The 25,485-nt window shown below is 42.6% G+C and overlaps 1 protein-coding gene across 2 annotated transcripts in view; it reads right to left on the reverse strand.

The window, feature by feature from the left end:
* The window catches only part of NPTN (neuroplastin), a 55,690-nt gene that overhangs the window by 4,051 nt on the left and 26,154 nt on the right, over nt 1-25,485 (reverse strand). For both annotated transcript variants that reach the window (XM_082846759.1, XM_082846758.1), the window contains 4 exons: nt 22,318-22,489; nt 18,560-18,654; nt 7,813-7,946; nt 5,410-5,683 (listed from right to left, as the gene is read on the reverse strand). In XM_082846759.1, coding sequence (XP_082702885.1) covers nt 5,410-5,683; nt 7,813-7,946; nt 18,560-18,654; nt 22,318-22,489 — 675 coding nt within the window. The remainder of the gene's footprint in view (nt 1-5,409; nt 5,684-7,812; nt 7,947-18,559; nt 18,655-22,317; nt 22,490-25,485) is intronic.

Below are 25,485 nucleotides of genomic sequence, written 5' to 3' on the forward strand. Positions count from 1 at the left end.
GAACTAAGCACTTCTGGGACTTACAGGAAAGGACACAGGAGCAAACTTAAAATATTTTTAGTGCTCTGGCTGTGCACCCAAAAACACAAAATTCTAAAGCGAGGTAGCTGATTCAAGAATATCACCAATCTACTCCCAATTTTAAGAGAAAAAAAGGGGAGAGGGAATCGCGATAGCCAAGCTAATCTTTTCAAAGCGTGACACTTCAGCACTAACCCAAGCACTTCACACCATGAGCTTTTCTTTCTTCAGTAATTGGGATATATGTACGCCCTGGTGTCTGACTAATAACGTCATTTTCCAGCCCAACAAGGCAATAACGTGCAAAGGGCTGCATGAGGGGTTTTAGCAACAGTGGCTCTGGTGTAGCTGCCATGCCTGCAAGTGGGAGCAGTTGCTGTTCACATTTGTGCCTACGTCTCACGAGCCCCTTCATCTCTCTCCCCAAATCCACTTCCACATTTATAAGGAACACAGAAAAGAGCCTCAAGTCTCCCACTTTCCTGGACTGAATCACTATCTGCAGCACCACTCTCCCTTTACAGGTCAAACAAAAACAACAACTTGACCTCTAACAAGGAAATCAGGAGAGAGGGAAAGAACAGAACTACAGATAAAAGGTAAGAAAATGAAAGTAAATGAGGATTAAACAGCAAACTGAAATCCAAATTAGTTGTGAAAGTGAATGAAGTAAACTTGAAGAAAAGTGTTAACATTATGAACTGTGCATCGTATAGACTGAAGCGGAGATTAAACAAACTCCAAAAGCATGCATATCGCTCACTTACCACCATGTTTTAAGGGTTTGATGCAATTGAGGGGGGAAAAAAAAGAAGTCATAGTAACCGACAAATATCAACATACCCCCAAACCCTCAGGGCAAAAGACAGCCGCTTAAACAATGACTGTTCTCTCCAGCTGGGTATTACTCACAGCCACTGACTAGATGAGAGGAAGAGGGCTGGGGGAGAGTGGAAACAAGATGCTTCTGGAATCCATCTTATGAGTGAAGTTCCTGGTGGACCTGTTGCACACACTGATTCATTCAGCTGAATGTTGTCTTCCCAACCGAATGCACTTAGAGCCCTCATTCCCCTACATCGCCTCAGAATCTGGAAGGGTGCTCTGCAATGCCTAGTAAATAACAGATTACCTGATACAATACCACCTCCAAAAAGATGGCTTTAATGTCAAAGTAAGTTGACTGTCTGGTCAAAGCTCTTTTTTCACTGCCTTCATCTCACTGAGGATGAGGATTTATGGTTTCTAAACCCACTTAAATTTTGCCTGATCTCAGCAGAGCAGCATTAAACCCAAAAGAGAGTAACAATTATTTTCAATTTCCTTCCTTATTCAGTCCTATTGTATTTTCTTCCTAAGGTAGCTTGTTACTGACCCAGATGACCCCTGGTTAAGAGACAACACATGTGTTTCACATATCATTTTTAAAAGTCACATTCCTTTTCCAACATTCCTGTCCTCTTGTAAAGCTTCATATGCTACCAATGTTTTGACCATTTAACTGATTTTGGAACATTAGACTAGCTCTTAATTCTAAAGTGTTAAAAAGAGTTTGGATACATCACAGCCACTAAAAATGGTTCCCACAAAACCTCAAGTATCTTTTATACCAGTAACTTAAAGGAAGAGTGCCTATACTTGCTTATAAAATTATCTCCCTAATGTGATAATGGAAAACTCTTTTTGATGCCAGCACTTCTCTTAAATCAGCTCCTACTGTTTTCAATCGAGGTCAGTAAAATGTGCAGCAGAACTGAAGGCCCCAGCAACTAAGCAGGTTCACTCCCGAGAGGCACACTAATCACTCTCTGGGTTCAGTCAGCAGGGAACCAACACACAAGGTGAGCTCCAAACATATGTCCAGCTGTAAGGTAGATGGAAGGCTAGAGGGATGCTAGTTGTATCTCGTCTTTTTAGAGAATTATCATTTAACATTTCCAGAGAATGTAGTCAGAAGGTGAGTAAACTGAAAAAACAAAGCCCTTACTTGGCTCCACAATTTACCTGTTACTAAAAACATTGAAGGTTAAAGGTGATATGCAGATAATCTACCTACAAGACAACCCACTGGGGCACCAGTCCTCAAAGACACTGTAACAGTGACTGAAAGGGATTTAGATATAAGTTTCACTTACAAAATGTCCTGAGTATACTCCAGTAGACAAAAAGTCATGGGCCTTTTTTACCCCCTGGAAGCAGCTAAACCTTAACCCTAAGTATTTTCTATGTGAGAAATCTAAAGCAATATTTGCTCTTCTAGTGAAACATACTCAGGCTAAACTATGTAAGTTTAAATTTGTGTTTTTATACTTTTGTATTGTTCCCTTAGTGCTTTTCTAGTACAGCACCGAGTTACCAAAAACTCACAGACTGCCCAAATATGAATACTATGAGTTTTATATGAACTTTTTTCATATAAAAAAAGGTCCAAGTGAGTCAGAAATAAATCACTGCTATATCTTGATAATAGTGTATTCATTTGGCAGAGAAGCAGCATGTCAGGCTTATTTTTTTAAAAAATCAATTTTCACAATGGTATAAATAAGTCAACACAGAATTACGAATGGTTGTCTGACAGGTAAAAATTCATCATCCCTAAAACCCCAAATCTGTATAAGGTACCTGCTCATTCATTCCAAAAAGGAGCGTATGCATATATCTATATGTAAATTTGAAGAAGGGCATATGGGAGGAAAGCATATGAAGTGAGTTTGCTCTTGTGAATTGCACAGGAGTTGAGGGGAAACTGGCTAAAGAAGAAAAAGACAGGGCATAAGGAAAACTCACGGAGGAACAATCAAATTTTCAAAAAAATTACTTCCAGGAGAGAAGAAAAAAGGGGAGGGCAGGACTAGGGAGGAGTCTGAGAAAAAGAGGCAGAAAGACAAAGAAGAAAACTATGGGATGGAAATGCTCAAGCAAGGGCATGTGATAGAGAATGGAGCCCGGACAGTGCTGGCTGTCAGGAGGGGAACAGAGAGAAGGCAAACATTGCAATAATTCCAGCATCCCAGATTTTTTGCCCCAATTCAATAATAACAACAAAGTAAAAGCTGCTTGCATTACAGTATTCTTCTAAGACACTAGAGCAAGAAGGTTTTACTTTGCACTTACCCTGCAGTCATCTCTTTTACATAGGATTCATTCACTGCCTATAATAATTTATCTTAAAAGAGTATTTTCCCTCCAGGAAGCTGTTCAGATTTGCTGGCCACAGGTGTCTTGTATAACTCGTCCCCATTTGTGTTCAACAGCCATGGAGCTCTTAAAAAAAAAAAAAAGCTGCTTTCCCTGGGCAGGTGCCTGCACTTGTCAGATAGAACCAATACTAACCATTCCTCAAATCTAACCTGACGGTCTCTTCCACATATGCTGGGATAGCAACCTGGTAAGTGAAACGGCTTCCTGCAAAGACAACAGGAACCTCCAACAGGGACAGGCTAAGCCAATGTGTCACTCTGCCAAGAGAGGGGCAGCCAGCCTTGTCTTAAAGTAGAGTCAGGTTTTGAAGCCCATTTTTACCTTTTCCTACTGACTTTTTGCATCTCAATTTTTCCAAAGGGAAAGCTGAGAAAGGCGATATTTAGCAAAGCAAAAGCATTCAGCCCTTTTCAGGAGTGAAGCATGACTGCTCCTAATAAGCCAACGCTGAAAACACACTGACAGGCAACTCTCCCCCTCTACTCTCAGATCTAGACATAGGTACTCAGCCTTGGAAGTCCTAATTTGCAACAAGAAAGAGAAATTTAGAGAGAAAAGCATTATGCATATATGAAAATCCTAAGAAAGCACTTTTGCTTCATAGAATAGCAGTTCTGTGGACCCAGGAGAAAGAAAGTAAAAATCCCAGGACACTCTTATGTTGCAGGGCACAAGCCCACGTATTTACAAAGGCCCATCTGCTTCCAGCTGACGTCCATCCCATTCCTCCATCTAGTTCACTGGTGAATGTACATTTGGATGGAAGTCCACCAAGTCTCCCCACATACATCGCTAGTGTCACCAAATAACCTTTTCACCAGCCTCACTACAATACTCGCTCTACCTAGTGCAGGCAGAGAGACTTAGGAGCTGCTGAGAAGAAAGGAAAAGAAGGGGAGGTGGCTGCTGCTCTCAAACATGTCCTTCCAGAGACTCTGGAGCCACTGGCATGCCTTCAGGGCTGCGCTCTTCCTGAGGGAGCACCAGACCTCCCTTAGCATTCTCTGCTGACACACATGGCTGGCACTGGGTCCTGGCCAGCCACAGGGACACAGACAGCTCTCTGGGGCAGGGTACAGCACCACAGTGCACAAGCACAGGCCCAGAACAGTCAGACTAGAGTTGGCATCCTCCCCATCACCCAAGGCACTGAGTTTACGTGCATACCCTTCCAGTCCAATCAGTGACAGGCAAGTGGTGGTGATAGTTGGCTGGCCAATTAATTTGTTTTCGCTGATGCTATTATAGGGTAAGAGGATGGGCCTGGGGAGCTAGTGAGGAATCTGAAGTACTACTGGTGCAAGTCTCCATCAGTAGTCCCCCCCACATTATAATCACAGGGTTAGAAATAGAACATCCATAACAAAAAACATAACTTCCAGGACCTTTTCTGACTCTAAGCATGTCTAACCATCTAAGATTCTTATTCTTTCCAATGCCTAACAATTGGCTTTGGTTCTGCTGCTATTATCCACTCCCTTCTGGGACGCTGGGCCAGCTTGAGGGTGCCACGTCAGGCAGGGACTCCAGGTGTTACTACTTAGCTATCTGTCTTAAACTGGGGATGGTAATGCATCAGATGCTCTCCACCATTCTTGTCTGTGAGACAGACAAAAAAGCCAAATGGCAGGGGCCTGCTTCACCACAAACCTTGAAAACCTTCTGAAGGGACCAACCAAGGGAACCAAAAAGTGGCTTGTTCCAATGGCTTTTCCCAATAACAGTCTGACTGGACTAGGGCAGTTACCTACAGGGGCTATACCAGGCAACCATGTGACAACCAATTAGATACCTTAAATCTGCCTGAAAGGCCAGGTGGCCTGCGATCTTGGGGTGGCTTCTAGGCTTGACTTGGATTCTCCTCAAGCTCAATCTGCCTGATGATCTGTATTGAAGGAGGACAGAGCTGAACAAAGAGACTGACAACTGCCCATTCCCCACAAGGGGCCTGAAGGGCAGATGGGACTGGGGTTGGAGAACACCCACATGGAGAACAGAGCTAATAATTATAGCTCAAGGTGGCTAATCTTAGGGGTAGGGGGTGAGGAACCAGTATAAGACTTTTTCCTTCTCTGCTTTTGGGACTGAATCCCAACATTCTTATAGTCCTCTTTGGGTGCTTGGAAACCACCCCACGGCTTGGAAACCAGCCCCAACAGCACAGCTATTTTGTAGGGATGTTCTTACCGTCAGGAACTTCATCTGGCCTCTTCCTCTTTTCATACACAACAATGATCACCACAAGGATGATGATTTCCGCCAGAATTCCCAGGAAGGGCCAGAGTGGGGCCAGGTGGCTCCGTACCCTGAGGATGGTGACAACGGAGGCAGAGCCAATGGAGTTGGTAGCATTACATTCATACTCGCCAGGATCTTCTGTGATCTGCAGGTTTGTGATGCTCAGCTCAGTGTAATTCTCCCTATTGATGATGATGAAGCGGCCAGAGGTATTGACAATCTCCTGCTCAGAAGCAGATAAAGTGATAACACACAAAGATCAGAGTAGGTGAATTAGTGCCCAATACAGGGCAACACTAACATCCTTAGCAAGACACTGGACGGGATCAGGGAGCAGTGTCTAGTACCATCTTTGTCCAAGGGACTTTGAGTACTTGATCACTGACTGCCCTTCAATCTCAACAACCAGTCAACAATCTTCTAGCAGAGCCAGGGTAAAAGTCTTCCCTGCTGTTGGTCCTCTGGACTTCTCCAACTTGTATGAAGTGAAGGGAGGTCCTACCCTGTAGACCCAGAAAAGACCAACTCAATTTAGAAGATGCTGCTCCAAACACCAGGTAAGAAACCGTAACCAGGCAGAGGATGGAGAAGGGGTGTGAGCTCCATGGTCAGGCATGTATCTCGTAACATCAGGCCTATCTGATGCCTTCAGAGTCAGCATATCTACTTCACGCTTGGTGAATTCTGCAAAGTCTCCCTAAACTTCCTCTAGAAACAATGTTAAGAACTTGCTCCTGGTCAGAGTGGGGGAAATTCGTAACTTCCACTTCCTTTCAGAATTACAGGGTTAAAGGAAAGTTTATTCAATCAGTCAACAGATATTTACATTAGCATGTTACATGTTTTATATCCTACCTAAGGGGAAGGTGAGATAGAAATGGAAAAGCATGACACAAAAATGAACATGGAGATTGACCTCAAGAGGGAACCAGACCCCCAAAGGGATGGTTAAAGGGACGTGTAAGAAGCCCCAACAGAGGGTACGTATAGAGCCACATTGCACCGAGGGAGTGGACACTGCTGGAAAGAGTCAGGGAAAGTTGGAGAAAAGCTAACATTTGAACTAGGCTGTGGGGGAGGAGAGCTGCTCAAGCAAGACAGGAGTGCTCCAGGCACGTGTGGGAAGGCAGAGGTGAGAGTATGACCAGGGGTTTGGGTGGAGCTGGGACAGGTTTGCAGCACTGATCTCATGGGCTACTAGCAGAGGAAAAATCTGACTCATGTGTCAGTTCTTATGCAGCAACTAAAGGATAATCAGAAATAGTAGAGAGGAAAGGCAAAGGTAATCCCCAGAATGATGTCTAGCTATAGCATAAATCATGTCTGTGTTTGAGTGTGGGTATGACTGGAATGGGAAACTCACAGCCTTCAAAATTAGTTATTCTGTGAAGCTTCAACCCTAGGATTTGAAAAGCTGCCAACTTCTCTAACTCCTGCTCTACTCACTCACTAATTCCATGTTTTTCACTTATGACCTGAGGTGATTAGTGAGTGTGACCTTTGGTCCACAAGCCTTCAAAGGGTATTTTAAAAATACCGTCATATGCAAGAAACTTCCGTGGTCTTGCCACTAATTTACCTTGGTTAATATGTATAACCTTCCCAAAGAAGCTGGATTAAATGATCTCTAGGGTCCCTTCTGATTCTGAAGACTGGCAGTCAAAGAGGATGCCTGAAAAGTAGACTGCTAGGCATACAAAGCCTGGGGAAGAATGTATGACAGCCCCTCTGATAGAATAGGAGACCGGTCAAGCATTAATCAGAAAGTGAGAGTCGAAAGGTTTGACTCTCCCATACTATCAAGAATCATCCCACAGATTGGAAAAGATGTTTTCTTTGACCTTTTCTGGAGCAGATACTGTCAGATTTCCAATGTCTAAGGCTGCCCATGGGCCTCCTTAGATTGTCTCAATTCCTAATCACTATTTCATGTGTTCCAGGAATATACTATTAATTGCTCTCACTGCCTTGCCTTCCCAAAAAAACAAGAAAAGTACATTAACACCACTTTATGAGCAATATTTTCTTTAGGATAAATGTACCAGAATAACAGTAAAATTTTAAGATTGGGGTTAGCTCTTCTTGGTGTCTTATCTTGAAGGTAAACAGCCAAATCCTTTACCAGACAGACAGCTTTAACAAATCATGTACAGGGGTTCCATGCTGGTCAGAAACTGCCAATGACCTCCAGATTCATGATGTAACCACCAAGACTCTAGAAAGGGTGACCCAAGCCACGGCAGCCAGTATGGCAGGTTGCAGAAACTAGTCCAGATGTCTAGAACTCCCCAGGAGAAACTCCAGCAACCACAGAGACCCACGTATAGAGAACCAGGGCTAACTCGTACTCACCATGGGCATACCGTTCTCCTTCTTGCGCCAGATCCACTCTGGGTGGGGGTAGCCAACTGACTTGCAGTACATCATGGCATCCTGCCCTTCATTCTTGTTCTCACTCCGTTTATGGCCAGTGATGTCAGGAGCAGCTGTGAGAAAGAGTGTTGAATACAGTTACCATGGGAGCATAAGCTGAACAGGATACAAAAGGCCCCAACTATTGGCTCAGAGCCCTGCTTCTCCTTTGACCCACTCTCATATTCAGCTTTGATAACATGCATTTCAGGTCAGAACACAGCAATGGAACCACTCCCTTGCCCTAACCTCCCACCCACCAAAGCAGACACCAGGATTACTCTATGCGAAGTTCTACTAATAATACAGGTGGTTCTCCAACCTACTGGAAGAGAGCACAGGTGCAACTGCATAAATTAAGCCATCCTTTAAAGAAAATGCAAACAGAAGCTATTACCTTCTCTGCCAGTCATGGTTTTTTCTTAATACACCTACGTTAGCAATAATTATATATTGTATCAAATGCCATATATTCCCTTAAGGAAATGAGAGATCCCTGAGATCAAACACCTAAAATCAAGTCCTACTGCAAGGTATATAAAAACAATGAATGCTTGGAGAAGCTAGGTGATGAGTATCAATGGCCAAGCCTCTCCCAGAAAAGAGGGAATGAAGCAAACTGGTCTTCACAAGGGAAGAAAGAAATGAACAGGAAATTCAACCAGCGTCCCAAGAGATTTTATTAACGGCTTAAGAATCTGATTTAAACACCTGATTTGCAGTCATCTCAATGAACCCAATCTTAGGGGAATTTCTAGACATGCCAGAAGCTGCTGATTTTCTCTGCTTTTAGGGATAACTTAGAAAGAAATAAACAGCACCTGTGGTTTAAATATTAGATAAGTTTCAAGGATCCAATTAGCCTGAGATAGGGGCTAATTCTTTGAATTTGGCCTTCTTTGATCTTAACTGTATTTTCCACCTTACCGCATCAGTTATACTAATCCAAAAGCAATAAAACTCCAAAAGCAATAAAACTCAAAGTAGGCCAGACGTCACTTTGCTGGCGAAGATGGGAAGGAGAATCAATAGGCCTGGTCCAAATTCCAGTTTTGCTGGTTATTTAATTATTCTGTGCTTGAACTCTATACCCCATTATCAAATGGAGTTATTTCTAGCCGCTGCCTATATCCAGTGTCTTGCATAGATAGATGTCAAAATATTCATTTTGAGACTGTAAAAGCCTGTACAATTTTATTATATCATGGGCTGACCCCATGTTTCCCTTCTGACTGGCTTGGCTTTTCTTGGCTTAAAAATAATCCAACATCCTGCTACTCCCAGACTGTGCTTCCCAGACCACCTCCTGAGGCACCTGGATAGGAAAAGAATGAGCAAGGCCCCAAGCCATTTCCACAACCTGCCAAACTAAGGCCTGCAGTACTACTCGGCATGAGGTGTTTTCTAGATAGGACATTATAAAGGAAATATCTGTTTTTCCAGGCACAGTTCCTCACTACAGAAGGGAATGAGTCAGGCTGGCTCAAATTCCCATCACACCAAATTTCTCCCACAGCCAGTCAGTCACTGTTCAACCTGGTCACCTTCCTCAGAGCTTCCTTCAATCAGTAAATATTAAGGCCCATCTTAAGCACTCCAAGGAAGGAACACACTCCACAGCCATACTTAAACACCATCATGGGGGAGTAGGGAGATACAACAAGCAGAAGAGCTACATTTTGCCTCTAGTTGTGTTTCATTCATTGGACAAACATCTGTTGAGCACTCGTTACATGCCAAATACATCAGAGTGGTAGGGGAAGGCCATTCTGATGAGGTGAATTTTAGCACAGTCATGAAGAAAGTAAGGGCGTAGGCTACATATATCTGCGGGAAGAACACTCCAGGTAGAGGGAAAGGCAAAAGCTCTGAGGCAGAAGCGTGCTTGTTATGTACAAGGACAGCATGGAGGAATCTGGCTGAAACACAGGGGGACGATGGTAGGAGACCAAATCAGAGCATGGAGCCCAGATTGGATAGGACTTTGTAGGACAATGAAATTACTTTGGCATTTACTCTAAGTCAGCTGGGAAGCCACTGGTGAATAAGTGCAGGCATGAAATTATCTGTATGCTTTAACAGGCTCCCTCTGGCTACTATGTGGACAAAAATTGTAGAGACGATAGTGGAAGCAATCCAGGCAAGGGGGAGAGGGTGGTATGGATGAAGGCAGTAGCAGTAGAAGTGAGGCGATTCTGGATATATTTTATAGGTTAAGTTAATATATTTGTTAATGGACTGAATGTGGAAAGTGAGAGAAAAAGAAGTCAAAGATGATCCCAAGGTTTCTGGCCTGAGTAACTGCAAGAATGGAGTTGACAGTTACTGAGATGAGGAAGACTGAGAAGAATTAGCATTTTTTTTCGTTTGCTTGTTTTTATTTTGTTTTGTTTAGGGATGGAGCAATCATGGTAGTAAAAAACCAGGAGTTCAAAGTTTAGGGCACGTTAAGACTTATTTAACATCCAAGTGAAGTTGTTAAGTAGGCAGCTGAATATCAAGTCTGGTGCTCAGGGAAATGGTAGAGACGTAACTTTCAGAAATCAGCTTACAAGTGATGTATTTTTCCACTTTCATTCTCCTTTGCCCCACAGAGAATACTCATTCTATTTACTCTGGCCCAGTTATTTGACTAATTCCAATGTATTGTGAATTCACTAACATCAGCTTTTGCCTTGGAGACTCATCCCTAAGATTACACATAAGAACCACCTAGAAGGCTAAAAGCTGAGTTGGTTTATGGCTCCACAGTCTCTAAAAAGCTACTATTCTTGAAGGCCAAGACCTGGGGAGACAGGTGGGGATGGCCTTCACTCCTGCCTTGGTGCTCAGGAGAACACCAAGTCCTCCTTTCATTCATCTACTTCCAGATTCTATAGAGGCTTCTATTTACAGATAGGAAGGCGCCTTAAAGGCTACTGTGTGCAGAGACTATACAGGAACTTAGTGTGCATCCCCACTCCGCAATTTATTGGCTATGTTTACATAGTGAAGCCTGTTAAGAGTTTTCAATGGTTATTACATCTACTGCTGCTTTCTCCTCAACTCAGCAAAGAATACTGAGTGAAGCTTGGGAATGATGTCCTCAAAAGAATAATGCCCTGATTATTCACCCTTGAACTGGTGGAAGTATCACTAGTGTACCAGGAAGACAGAAGATTAACCCAAGTCACATCACTCTAACCTGATAAGGAATGATTATAACAACCATTACTTTAGCCTCTGGGTCAATGAAGTTTTTTACTTCTCTCTGTCCTTTATGGTTGCTGCTCAATCAGAAAGCCTGTTCCTGCCCCACCAGCTGAGCAACACAGCAGACCCACAGCAAGAAAGGTAACTAGGCTCTCAGAGCACATGTCAGCAGTGGTCAGAGAGGGGGACCCCTTAGGGCTCAGAGTCCACCTCTTAAATAGTACACAAATTCTTTGATATTCTTCCCTTTAAGAGGTAGAGCCTAATTTCCCTCCTCTTGAGTGTGGGCTGGACTTAGTGACTTGATTCTAAAGAATAAAATATAGCATACATTTTATATATTTATAAAATATGTATTTTATATATTTTTCATATATAGAACATGAATCAATATATAGACAAAATATATCTATATGTAAAAATAAAGGTGTGCAAATAGTTCACAAAATACAAAATGGCTCCCCTTGCCCTCCTTCCCTCTCGCGCTCTCTCTCGCTCTCACTCTCTCTCTCGGAACACACGCTCTGGGAGAGGGGAGCTGCCATGCTAGGAAGACACTCAAACAGCCTATGAAGAAGCCCACGTAGTGAGGAATTAAGGCCTTCCGCCACAGCCCGAGGCAGCCATCTAGCCCCAGCCAACTGGAGAGACCCTGAGCCAGAACTACCCCACTGATCTGCTCCCCAATTCCTGACCCACAGACACTATGAGGTAATAAGTATTTGCTGTTTTAAGGCAATTTATTGTGCAGCAACAGGTAACAAATATAACCACCCAATGAGGCAGACATTACCCAATTTTTATAAATAAGAAAACTCAAGTTTGGTAAAGTTTGGTAAAGTTATTTAACATCTAAAATTATGCCGCTAGTAAATTCTGGTATAGCCAGAATCCAAATTCAGGGCTATCTGACTCCAGAGGCCATGTTTTTTGAACTTTACCTTATAGAAGGGGAAATAGCCAAACTAAAACAGAGTCCATAAACAATAAAAATATACAATATGCATTACTGGTAACTGCACAGCAAACTGCCCAAATGTTATCTTTGCTTGTAGATGTACTAGAACGCTCTAGACCTAAGGTGGGACTGATCTATCTGTCAGAGTTCAGCTACTTCATATACTATAATGTAAAGAGTTTTAGACTTAAGTTAGAGAAATTTGGCTCTACTGAGACTCTATTACTCACTGAGTAACCTAAGGTGGGTCATTTAAAATCCTTTGGGTTTCAATATTTACTTTTGTAAAATGGGAATAAAATACCCACACTTCATAGAGGTCTTACGAGGATTAATTTACATCTCTGTATCAATCTAGCACAAGATTGGAGCCCAGGGTCAAAAATAAACATTTAAATTGCATTATTAGTTAGGGAAAGGAAAGGTTAGGCTAAGACAGGCATTATGAGTTCTAAGAAATCAAAAAGATGCTGATTATTATGTGTTTTCTCCCTATTTGCTAATATAAACAGGACTTTTGTTTGTGGCTCTAATAAGGTTTACTCAGGTCAGATACTGACAAATTATACTGATTAAAGGCCTATTTATACTGATTATGGTGCCTCACCTTATGTGGGCTTGCCACTTAATAAGGACCTACTTAACTAGGTCCTGTTGGTCTGCAGGTAGGTCTGAGGAGTCGGACAGAGCAAATACTGCTTAATTCCCTTTACCTTCTCAGGGAGGCACAGACTGGGTAGCAAAGAAGTAACAGAGATCCTTAGAAGAGATCACACACCCATTTGGGAATTAACTCATGATCTGGCCTTGTTAGCTACATACTCTAATCCCATGAGTTAATGGATGGACCCTTCCAGTATCCTAATAAATGGCAACACCGGGGTTCCAAAACAGTCTTAAGTTACCCACCAACACCTGACCCAATGTCATTATCTAGGCCTTTGGCTGAGGACAAAGGCATGTTCCTCAGTACCCTCTGCTGCCTAACTTGCAAGCATTTAGAGAGAAGCATCCAGCTTCTCTGCCAGGCTGGTGGCTATAGAAAGTGCCAGCTTAGGCAACGGAGGCATGTTCAGCTGAAGATGATGTTAAATAAAGTTAACACAACAGAGCTGAGACAGGATCAAGGTATGGGGCCTCTTACCTGGACTGCTTATTTAGTGCTCACTTTTCAAAGCAAATTCATAATCTTGCAACTCATTTTCAAAGAAACTCCATCCTTAAAGATATTGCACAACGTCTCATCATACAACACACTGATAATGTAGAGATGGTCTCTTTGCTTCCTTCATGCAACCTATCAAATCCCAGAGACACCTCATATTTTCTATAGGCAAAAATAGAGGCTTGGCTGAAGGCAGAGGGAGAGTTAAGATTTACTGCTAGCCAAGGGCCAAGCCCAAGAAACAATATGAGACTGGCTGAGATGGAAGCAAGAAAGATGTTGGGGGACTTCTCTGGTGGTGCAGTGGTTAAGACTCTGTGCTCCCAATGCAGGGGGCCTGGGTTCCATCCCTGGTCGGGGAACTAGATTCCATATGCATGCTGGCTGTAACAAAGAGTTCTCTTGCCACAACTAAGGAGCCCACGTGCCACAACCAAATAAATAAATAAATATTTTTTAGAAAAAGGAAGATGTTGGCTTTTTGGCTCAATAATTATACAGAATAGATTAATCAGTGGTTGTAAAGACTAGAGCAGTCTGGGACTTGTGCTGCCTTCTGCGGAAGAGGCTTTTCCCTCTCCTGCAGGTGAAACCACTGAGTAAGAGGCACTGAAGTCTCCACTAAGAATGATTCTAACCTTGGCTGTACACTATAATTATCTGGAGTGCTTTTAATAAGCCTGATGCCTAGGCCACATTTCATATACCTTAAATCAAGTTTGAGAACCACTGCTCTAACACTTTTCCTAGCATCAGTGTTTGAGATCAGGGGACTACAGGGAGTGTCTCATAAGACAGGGAGATGAACGCGTGGAGGTGTGGGGGGCACTGAGGTGACAGTCTCGAAGTTAAGAACCTGACAGTCACTATTACTAGGAAAAGAAGCTTAGAAATCGTTTCCTTCACTAACCCAACTTCTCATCTGTGTTCACATAAGGGAACCACAGACCTTTAGAGCCTTACAAAACCTTCAAGATCATCTATCTCATCTTACTTCATCATACACTTGGGGAATCTGAGGCCCAACGAAGGAAAGTGACTGGTCAGGGCCACAGCAAGTTTATAATGGCAGGGCCAGGATTAGAACCCATTTCTTCTGTCAGTCCAAGACCTTTACACTGTTATATGCTGAACACAGCGGTGTGGCTTAGTGCTTAGGAACATGGGCTCTGGTACTAGGGTGCTTGGGTGAGAGCTCTGGCCCCACTGGTTGACTATGTCACACTGAGCAAATCATTCAATTCCCTTGGAGCCTCAATTTTCTCACCTGGAAAGTGGAGATAATAATGGCATTTACCTCAGAGTTGTGAAGACTACAGGAGAGGAAAGGGACAAGTAATGTGCCTGGCACATAGTAATAAGCACACAGTAACGTTAGCTGTTCTTATTCTTATTAAGGTAGGTCAGAGTAGCACCCTGAAGAGAGGAAAAGAAGGAACAGGTATGGTTATTTGGGCTATGGTTCATGTTCAAAATGTTCAAGCAGCTTCAAGATATTACTGTTATGCTTTCAGAGACTTTTCAAGTCAGGGCAATTCTGAGACAGAACCAGCTTTGACATCAGCTCGAATTTAAACTATGTCACAACCTCTAAGCATCTCCACCTGTCAAACTAGCTGCCCGTCAAACGAATAAATGAGCACAAAAACACTCTGCATGCTGAAAAGTGCTGTACAAACGTGAGGTGTATTATTACTCCTAACAATGATATCTGTCACCATCACTATACAGTCCGCCTCAGCCAGTCTGAACTTTGATATATCAGTTGTAAGGCCATGCAACAGAGTAGGAAACAGGGATGCAGGGCAAGGTCACTTCTAGAAATCCTAACATTTAGTCATAATATTCAAATAGCAAGAAAGCTAATAAGTAGGGAGAAGAAAAACAAGATCAATCTTGGCTCTCATAGCCACCAAAAGACTGAAATTCAATTGAAATGCCCAATGAGCAGGGAGACATAATGATGGCCCTAATAAAACACCAGACCCAAACCTTCCTGGGGCTGGGATGTACCTTTCACAAGCGGCAATGGCATGTCTGTCGCAGAGGACTTGCTGACCACCAAAATCCTTTTCTAAAAACAGCAATAAAACTCAAACTCCTTGTTTACTGGAGTCACCAAAATAATTGAAGGGTGAGGATAGGGTCTGGGAGTCATGAGAGGTATTTTCTTTTCAAATTTGTCCATTACATAGAAAACTTTAACTTGTTTTTGTGAGCACATTTTTTAATTTTAGAAAAGGAAGAGGAAGAGGGAGGGACTAAGGGCTAGAAAAGTTGAATAATTACAGGGATAGAAAATTCAACACCTATTCTTTCACAAATGCTGTATGGTAAGGTGTGGAGTCTCCAGAAGACACAACCTCTGAGGAGTCAAAAAGGAAAGAGAAGCCTCCCCAGAGTTATCTAAGCAGATCCCTGGAGAGGCTGGTTATAGGACCGAGGTCCCACAAGGTCTAGTCATTGCTGTTTCCTCTCCCCCTGGCCAGCCCTGCTCCATCTTCCTCCCCCAGCATCTGCTCAGGTCACCTGCCAAATACCTAAGAAATGTAATCCTCAACAGTAATAGTATCTTCCTGTTTATACTGTGCCTCATTCTTGTCCTTTAAAAAAAGAGAAAGAAAAAACAAACCAACCTTACTTCAGGTGCAAGGCCTTCCCTACCACATGTATATACGACCACCCTCAAAATTCCTTTCTTGACGGGGATCTACAGGCTAAGGTGGAAAAGCACTGCCACCTCAGGTCTGTTCCCAGATATGTGTCCCTCCCTCTGATTCCTTCAGCCTTCTTTTCTTTTGTACATAACAAGTAACTCAAGATTTAGTCATTTGACATATAATGCCCAGTCTCTGGCTAGTCTAAGTCCTTCACTCCCCACAGTGCTGAGCCCAAACAACACCCCAGGGAAGTTTTCAACTGCAGGGAAAGCCAGATGGGGAAGAAAAGGGCTGAGTGTAGAATAAGTGCTAAAGAAATATGTATGTATGGTCTGAATTATATTGCCTTGAAATGTCGATTTAGTTAAAACCACAAATGGAGACTCTCAGAGACTCCTTCTGGCAGAGATCACTTATGTTCCTGAATCCCCTGAATTTCTCTGTTCTTGAGTACAACCACCTCTTGCCTATTACTCAGCAGAGTTTTTAAATCATTATAGCTATAAAAAGATAACTGTCTCTTACCCCACCCTAGAGGAACTGAGGAAACAAGAGTTTACATGAAAATGCTGTGGGAACAACACATATACCGCTGTAAATTCAAGGCAGTTTTCTACCCCAACCATAATCGGGAGCTAGCTTAGAATGTGATCCTGGGCCTATGGCAAACCCTCCTAAACTTACACAAGAAAAGCCAAGTGTTCAGTCTTTACCAGACCAAACTATCTCTAACCTAAAAGACATTAAGTTTTCAGCTGTTCTCTATCCAGGTGTCAGGGGAGAGAAGGAAGAAAGACTAGAATTCCATATGAATTTTCTTGACAGACTAACGTATCTGCCCAAGCTAGTCACAGAATATGTTTTAGGATTATATAAAACAGAATTCTCTTAAGGTCTACTTCTTTAAAATGAGGATATTAATACCACCTGTCCAATCCACCTCACAGGGTTATTGTACAGTACAAATGCAACAGAGCACAGTACATGCCTTCACTATGGTGAGATACTGTGCCTGTTGTATCTTCCTCGGAAGACACTCCTGACTGCAGCCTCCAGACCACTTCTTATTTGCTAAAGAGAATGTGAGGAAAGATGCCTTTGGGGCCATCGGAACTTCACCTTCTTGAGCAGACAAATCAATGGAAAAATAACTCTCTTTCTACTCCTGAAAGTGCTGCTTAGAAATCATTAACGCTTGATCAGTATGATTAGAGTTAGTCAAGACTTCAAATTATATGTAATTATCCTTTAGGCTTGGAGACCTCGATTAACTAGACACTAGACACTCTCCCTCCCTCACCCATCCCATTCCCTCTGCACTTGAACTTTGTGCCAAAAGCTTAGCCTGGAATGTTGCAGGGCCTCAGATCTCATATGAAGGAGTGAAACGTCTCCCCACGTAGCTCAGCTCATCCAGGGCCCTTGGCTGGCTTAAGAGAAAATGCTTTATCACACTTTCATCCTCATGTTGAATAAATATGGCACTCTTCAAAAACAGTGATAAACCCAGATCTCTACAAGAAAAGCCACGGAGTTAATCAAATCCTAGGTTCTCTGGCCTGTGTGGACTGTAACCATGCCACTGTGACTCCACCCCTTCAGGTATTTAGAATCGAATCTGGCCACTAGAGGAGGCACTGGCCGTCCTTATGTCAACAAGGACACAAGTTAGGGCAAGTGTCACCAAGACACTACTTTCCTTTAGTAACAACATATAATAGAAACTTTGACTGTGTCTAAGATTTTCTTGAGTCTGAATTTTTAGTCTTCCAAATATTTTAAGGAAAATCTGAATACCTGCTATATATGCCATTCCCATTTCCTAAATTTATCCTTCCACCTTCTAGGGATCACCCTATAGATTTAGAGAACAAGTTTGTCCTTCCTAAGCAAAATGAAAAGGACTAAAAAAGATCCTCACCTCTTCAGTCTGACCTCAAACAGTAGCCCTGCCTCCCCATGGCCATTTTATAAAATGGAAAAACATAGGGATGGGAGTCAAGACCTGGGTTCTATGCTAGCTCTGCCACAAACTCACTGTGCGACAGAGAGCTAGTGGTTTCACTTTTCTGGGTCTCAACTGCTTCTTTGAAATAACACAGGAAAGCTGGGTTAAATGTTAGTCAGCTCTGACTCTTACAGTTCTATTGGCCTTTCTTGCAACCTTCAGCTACAATCTCATCTTTAAGATGCCGGGCACCCAGAGTTTTTATTACAATTCTAATGAATTACCTTACAAAGAGTTTATATTCACCCTGCACACTGTACTTTGCCAAATCCTGGCCCATTGGAGATACCTACATAATAATACTTCAAAGGCTCTATTCTAAGAGCTTTACCTAAGGATGAACCATTATGAAGCTACCAAAATTGAAACATTTTTTGAACTACAAAAACAGAAATTTCATATGGTTCAACCTACTATATTAACTTATTTAATTCCTCTAACCTACCCATGTGCCACGTGTTAGGTTTTACAAATGAGGCAACAGAAGCATAGAGAAGTTAATAACTCGCCACGGTCACACAGTGAATGATGGGATTTGGATTTAAACCCGGGCAGTTGAGCTCCTGACCCTTTAGTCCTATCCATAATATTATACTGCCTCCCATTATGAAAACAAGAAAAGCTCAAAGACTGGAAGCCCAGACCAAGTCAGTGTCTCAGAAGCAGAGTGAGAGGCTCACACCGCAGCCTCTGTTGGTTTGTACCTTTTACTTCAATGGTGGCATTTGCTTTAGGAGCACTGAGAAAGTGATATACACAGTGGTATTCGCCTGAATCCTCAGCTCTCGGTTTATTGATCCTGCAGAGATGAGAAGAAAAATCAAGTAAGGAAGCTGGGAACAGTCAAAATACACAACAAAAGGAGAATCAAAGGGGCAACCAGGGACCCTGCTCTCCAAGTCGTGCCCTGACATGCAACTCACCTCCTCCTAACTGAAAGCAAAAACCTCCCTCTGTGTATTAATAATTTACTTCTTACTGGGTGTCAGGAATACAGGTCCCTAACATTAAGATGCTCCAGTCTATTGGGAGAAATAAACTACAAAGCAAGTAATCAAAAGAGAGGGCTGTACAAACTACTATAATCTACACTTAGATACAGAAGATGGAGCCATCACCAAAAAGTTCTTGCTCACCTGGTGGTTCCAGTCAAATAAATAAGAGCAGAAAAAAAGCAAATCTTTCTCTGCGCTTTCCTGAAGGCTTTTAGTAGTAGTGTTCTTCCTACCCTGCATTTTAGTAGCATGCCTTTCAATAAGTCTACTAACAGGACATAGGAATATTGGGGGAAAAAATCTGCCATCAGAGCATCAGCCACAGAGATGCAGCTCAGTTCTCAAGACTTTTAGGTGCAGCTAGAACTCAAGGGCCCTGCATGATCTGGCCCCTCCCTAGTGTCATCTCAGCCACTTTCTAGCCCTACAGGTCTCTTTTCAGTTTTTCAATGTGCTGAACTTGTTCCTACCTCAAAACCCTGACACAAGATGCTCCTTTATATAGAATGCTCGTCCCATCACTCTTAGCCTCTTAAGTCCTTTTCCACTGGTCTTGGCTTACATGTCACTTCCACCCCCCAATCTAAGTGACATCCCTCTCCCTGACATTCTCTCTCATACTACACTGTAATTCTTCACGACCCTTATCACAATATGTAATTATTTATTTATGTGATTGCTTCATGAATGTCTGTTTTTCCCTACAGACCAAGTTCTATGTAGATAGGCACTGTTTATTTGGTACACAATTCTATACCCAGCACATACCCTCGTGCCTGGAATACAGTAGAAAAATGAATAAACACATGAATGAACACAAACTTAGACCAAGTTAAGCAGAGTGAAAGGACTGCAAGAAGTATGTATGAAGAGAACAGTACTTCCTCTGAATCCTATAGGGTGATCCTATACAAGCTTTCTTGGCCCTGAAGGTCAGCTTCATATCAGCTCAGTTCATGCTGGCCTAGACACATCCCCCCAAACGTGCAGAAAGGCTGGTGTGTAATTACAGAAAACAGAGAAACATCAGCTTCCAGATGAGAAAATAAACATTATTTCACTCCTACTCTTTTTTTTTTTTTTTTTGCGGTACGCGGGCCTCTCACTGTTGTGGCCTCTCCCGTTGCAGAGCACAGGCTCCGGACGCGCAGGCTCAGTGACCATGGCTCACGGGCCCAGCTGCTCCGCTCCACATGGGATCTTCCCGGACCGGCGCACAAACCCGTGTCCCCTGCATCGGCAGGCGGATTCTCAACCACTGCGCCACCAGGAAAGCCCCCGCTCCTACTCTTTTGCTCAATGGTTAAAATATAATACTTGCAATGGTCAAATCTCCACTGCACTAATGTCTGAGAAAAACGCCTGACCTCAAACACTGGCCAAATGCACTTACTCATCTTACTGTTCATCCCAAAAAAGACTTGAAGAGAGTATGGATGAGGAGAGATATAGCCCACCCACAGGACTGTCTCAGCATACCCACGGCAGCATAAGATTCTAAGAGGAGCTGTCAACAGTCTTCTCAATTTGAACCAAATGCCTATTCTTATATCAATATGCTCCCAGTAGGGAAACAGACACCAGTTAGCTGCTCTTAGCAATGTTCCAGAGTTAGGAGGAGCAGCAGCAGCAGCAGCAGTATCTTTAGGGCTTAGACTTGACTACAGTAAGTTCCTTGAGAGATGACTCCCAAACTTGGGGCCATGCCTATGGGCTCAAAATCTCCCCACAACATTTCCTTTGACTAGCTATTGGGAAGTAACTAAAGCAAATCAAATATGTCCCCTACAGGCTAAGCAGAAGCAGGGTCTGACACTGGCTCCATGGCCAACTTATTAGGTGGCCCAAGGGACTTATCAGTTGTTACTCTACAAAATGTGAGTTGTTACTCTACAGATTCCCTGAAAAACTCTGACAATGCAGAACACCCCCCGGAGAGCTTCAAATAGGCTGAGGAAAAATACACTACCATGTCTAAAATAGATAGCTAGTGGGAACCTGTGGTATAGCACAGGGAGCTCAGCTCAGTGCTCTGTGATGACCTAGATGGGTAGGAACTGGGGGGTGGGAGGAGGAGGTCCAAGATGGGAGGGGATATATGTATACATATAACTGACTCACTTCATTGTACAGCAGAAACTAACACAACAATGTAAAGCAATTATACTCCAATTAAAAAAAAAAAGAGTCGTTCTATAAAGTTAGGTTCAAACTTTACATAAAGTTACAGTTCAAAGCTTTGGGGGGTAACATAGTAAAGACCCAAGAGAAACAAGATTGGACGTGTGGTACCTTGAAAGAGGTATTATAAAAAAACAAACTTGTAAAACTAATAGACCAAGAATAGATGCCTTTTATTCCACTCAGCATCTCTATTTGATTAACCTTTTCCAAACTATGAGGATATAGCTGAGGCTATATTTCCAATTTTATATCAAAAGAAACTACAGTGGAGAGAGATTAACTACCTTGCCACGAAATGGTATAATACAGCAGAAGAACAAACAAACAAACAATAAAAAACGAAAAAAAACCAATGACCTAGATTCTAGAAAGTCAGAAGACCTGGAACCTAGCCTTGGTTCTGCAACTTATTAGGTACAGTATGTGGCCTTGAAAACAGTCAAGCATTATTACTCTTTGAGTCTCAGTTTTCTTATCCAAAAAAAAGGAGGATCCACAAATTAATGTGGGTCAATTAAATAAGGGGTATGAAATGATTTCAATTCTGCAAAATACTGCAGAATGTCCTTGCTACTACTAGGTACACAGGTTTTCCTGGTCTCACTCCAGTGCACTCTTTCTTTGCATTGCATCATCCTGCCAAATAGGATTAGCTGACCCTTTTCAACTAGGAACAAACTATTCTGAAAGGTGAGGTACCAGGTGTTCTAGATATTCCAAAAAAGTACCAAATCTTCAGGTGCTGGGTAACTTCTGCCAGCAAATATCCCCCTTTCATTAAAGGGTATTTCCAGGCTACCATCCTTTTCCAGATCAGTAATGAGCTCTGTATCCACTGGTCCTGATCAGGTTATGGTCATAATAAACACTCCTAAAAGGTAATTCACTAGGAAATCTACTCAGTGGAAATATCACTTAGGGTGATATTGCTCTAAGAGTCCTAGATCAGATTTCAATCTGATTCCTCAAACCACTGGATTTAGTCAAGAGACCTGCATTCTAATTGTGGCTTTTTTATTGACTAGCATTGTTACCCTAAGCAAATCACTCCCGATGCCCTCAGTTGCTCTATCATCATAGTGAAGGGATCTTCTACGGCTCTCAAACCTGGCCACTCATTAGAAATCCTTTCTAGATTCCTGGGCCTCACCCCAGATATACTGGATTAGAGTCTCCAGGGGAGGACCATGTCTCTCCCACATAGCATAATTACAGATTATGAATGTCAGGTAAACTCAACCATGTTCCCTCCCATCTTCCCAGGAGTTGCTAGCCCCTCTCACCTGTATTCCATGTTGCTGGCATTCTTACGAGTGGCAGTCAGTTCTACCCCATTCTTTGTCCAGTAGCTGTATGTAAGGGTGTGAGAGTTGGAGGTGAGGTTACACTGCAGGGTGACAGGGGGCGCAGGGCTTTCTCGAATAATGACTTCTTCACTGGTGACAATCCTTGGCTCTGTAATAAGAGTGCACAATGATAGGGAGCCACAGTTCCATGCTCTGCAGCCCTGGCCTGAGAGTTGGATGGGGTAGGTTGGGGAGACTAGAAGAGGGAGGGCAGACAGGACCACATGAGGAATTTCACTTTGCCACTTTGGAGGAAGTCAAGAAAGGAAAAACAATGATTATAAGCAAATGACCACTAGCGCAGACAACAGCCTGAAGACCAGTTGGCCTAGACGTGAAAAGAATGGGAGTATTATGGATGCTTGCACTGGCAACAGTACGCTTTTGAATACCACCATTTTATGAGATAAGAACCACCAACCAATTCGGCTTCAATTAGAAAATCAGGCTCCACTTTGCAGCTCTGAAGACAAAGGCAATAGGCAATATCATTTAGATAACTAATAAACTTCCTGCCTTGAAACAGTAATAGTTATAATTAGGCATATATGGCTTTTCCCACATTTAAATCTGATAAATCTATGGCAAAACAGCCTGGCCATTAATTATGCAGAAAAAGACAATGTAGATCCTAAAAGCAAATTTCCTATTGAAAGTCTATTGCATTTTCCAAATTTTGCCGAGAGAAAACTGTTAAGGAACCATAAGTTCTTCTCTCCAGCCCATATTTTAATCCAAAGACAAAATTTTTTCAGAATTGCACTTTAAAACACTTTCCATTCTAAGATAATCATAACTAGAATGTGGTATATGTTGGTATGATGGGCTCCTAGAATTTTAGAGCTGAAAGGCCCTTAAGAGTTCAATGAATCCCACTCTTTAAGAGCTAGAAAGGTACAATGACTTGTGAAAGGCCATAATTATCATTAGTGACAAAGCTGGGCCTAGAAAACACATCTGACCGAATTCTTTATCCCTCCTCCTCCAACCCAAAAACATCCCCATACACCTTCCACCCTAGGGCAAGTTATATACTTCATCTTCTGGTTCTACCTGGGCTTAGATAACCTGGGATCACTCATTTGGTATCTACAAAAATAACCTATTTGAGTCAAATATTATAACACATTGAGCAGAAATTTTTTAAGGCACACTATATCAATACCGTTACTGGAAGGTTCATAAAGCACTTTGAATTCCATCACTATATTAAAGTCTTGAAGTTTGTTTATTGTCTTTTGTCGTTATTTATCTTTAATCATTTCCCATGGTTAGTTCTTTTTCTACTCTTGGTCAAACATTTTCAGGTAAAGTCTAAACTAGCCATCTTTTCTAATCCACAATCAGAGGTATTTGCTCTTTTACTTTTTTTCCAATTCTTTCTCAGAAATCCTTGACTAACTTCCCATTTCCCTGAACCTGGCTACTTCCTGTCTACAAGTCTGTAGCAGCTCCCTGACAACATTTTATAAAGTATAGTGCTGACTCTTAACTCTTGAAGACAAAACTCTCTCCCTTCACTGGAACTAAGCTTTGTTCATTGTGCAGGAAGCAGGAGAGGACGGAGACGTCATGGGACACTTGAAAAATGTAATGCCCAAGCACCTCCTAATCAGTGTAACATTGTAGAGTTCATATCGTCAAAGAAACTTGTGATAAATAAAGCAAATCCTCAAGTTTGCTCAAGTAAATTCGTTCTAATTATTTTCCAACTCTGGCAAAAGGATAGTGGTTATCTTTCATTCAGCACTGGTCCTTATCCGTAACATCAAACAGGGTCTCTATGTACAGATAATGGAGGCATAGCAGCTACTAAGACAGAAGCAGATGCATGTAAACATTAGCGCAGTGGTGTCCCATGGTTTCCAAAACACACTGGACAGAAGCCAAATCCCTGGGCCTTAAGTCGAGCAGAACAGCTGCAAACCCTGCAATGGAAGGCGCACACACACCATCGGCAGAAAGCACCACAATTTCAGGAAAATCAAAACCAAGCAAAAACAAAAGCGATAAAAAGAGAGAACCAGTACTCCACAGAAATTAAAAAAATATAAAGGCAACATTAAAACCCAAACACACTTTTAGGTTTTTACTGAATTTTTATTATTCAATTTTATTTTCTGTCCCATTTGGGACTCGCCTTTTGGTTCTTCCTCTCAGACTGCACTGAGAAAGGGTAAACTCTGAGGCCAAGAGCTTCCAGATGCTTAAATTACAAGGAGGCCAAAGCAAATGCTACTCTTACCTGTGGTGATGCAAATGACCACTGCAGCTCAGTGAGATTAAGAAGGTGATGAAAGCAACCTGGTAGCCTTTCTGCCAAGAACTCTCAGAAGGCAAAGAAAAGCACTTTTTCCCTTAAGATCCAGGAGAGAGTCAGCTGGGAGCAAGTCAATAATTTTAATAGGTTTAAATATGATTCTGCACCATAGGAGGGCTGTGGGGTGGGGTAACCTTCCTCCTGTAATTGCCGTATACGGAAACCAGTGCTAGACCAAGCTCCTTGGCCTCGGTGCCACATCTGCATTCTGCACCAGGATGAAGGTGGGGGGGTTTTATTTCTGATCGAACACTGGTGGTCGAGCATTGCCCATGATAGTCCAAGAGAGATGAACATTTAGGAGAAGCTGAAAAATTCTTACCTGCCACTTACTCCTATTTAGAAGCACTGGTTAGGAGACCCTTACTTACCCTAGCCATCATTCATATGTAGAACATGCTATGGACAGAGAGAGAACCTAAAAACTGGGCACGCTTCTCTTCCTGCCTTACATTACTGCCAGGAGGTCATTTTTTTTTTTGCGGTACGCGGGCCTCTCACTGTTGTGGCCTCTCCCGTTGCGGAGCACAGGCTCCGGACGCACAGGCTCAGCGGCCACGGCTCACGGGCCTAGCCGCTCCACAGCATGTGGGATCTTCCCGGACCGGGGCACGAACCCGTGTCCCCTGCAACGGCAGGCGGACTCTCAACCACTGCGCCACCAGGGAAGCCCAGAAGGTCATTCTTAGATAGAAAATTTCAACTTCCCCTTGGAGACAAATGTCCTTGAGGGCGCTGAAATCATAAAAAAATCCAATTAGAGTGGTGTTCAGGGTGTTGAAAAA

Source organism: Leucopleurus acutus (genome assembly GCF_964270905.1).
Source record: "Leucopleurus acutus genome assembly, chromosome: 1".
Taxonomy (NCBI): domain Eukaryota; kingdom Metazoa; phylum Chordata; class Mammalia; order Artiodactyla; family Delphinidae; genus Leucopleurus; species Leucopleurus acutus.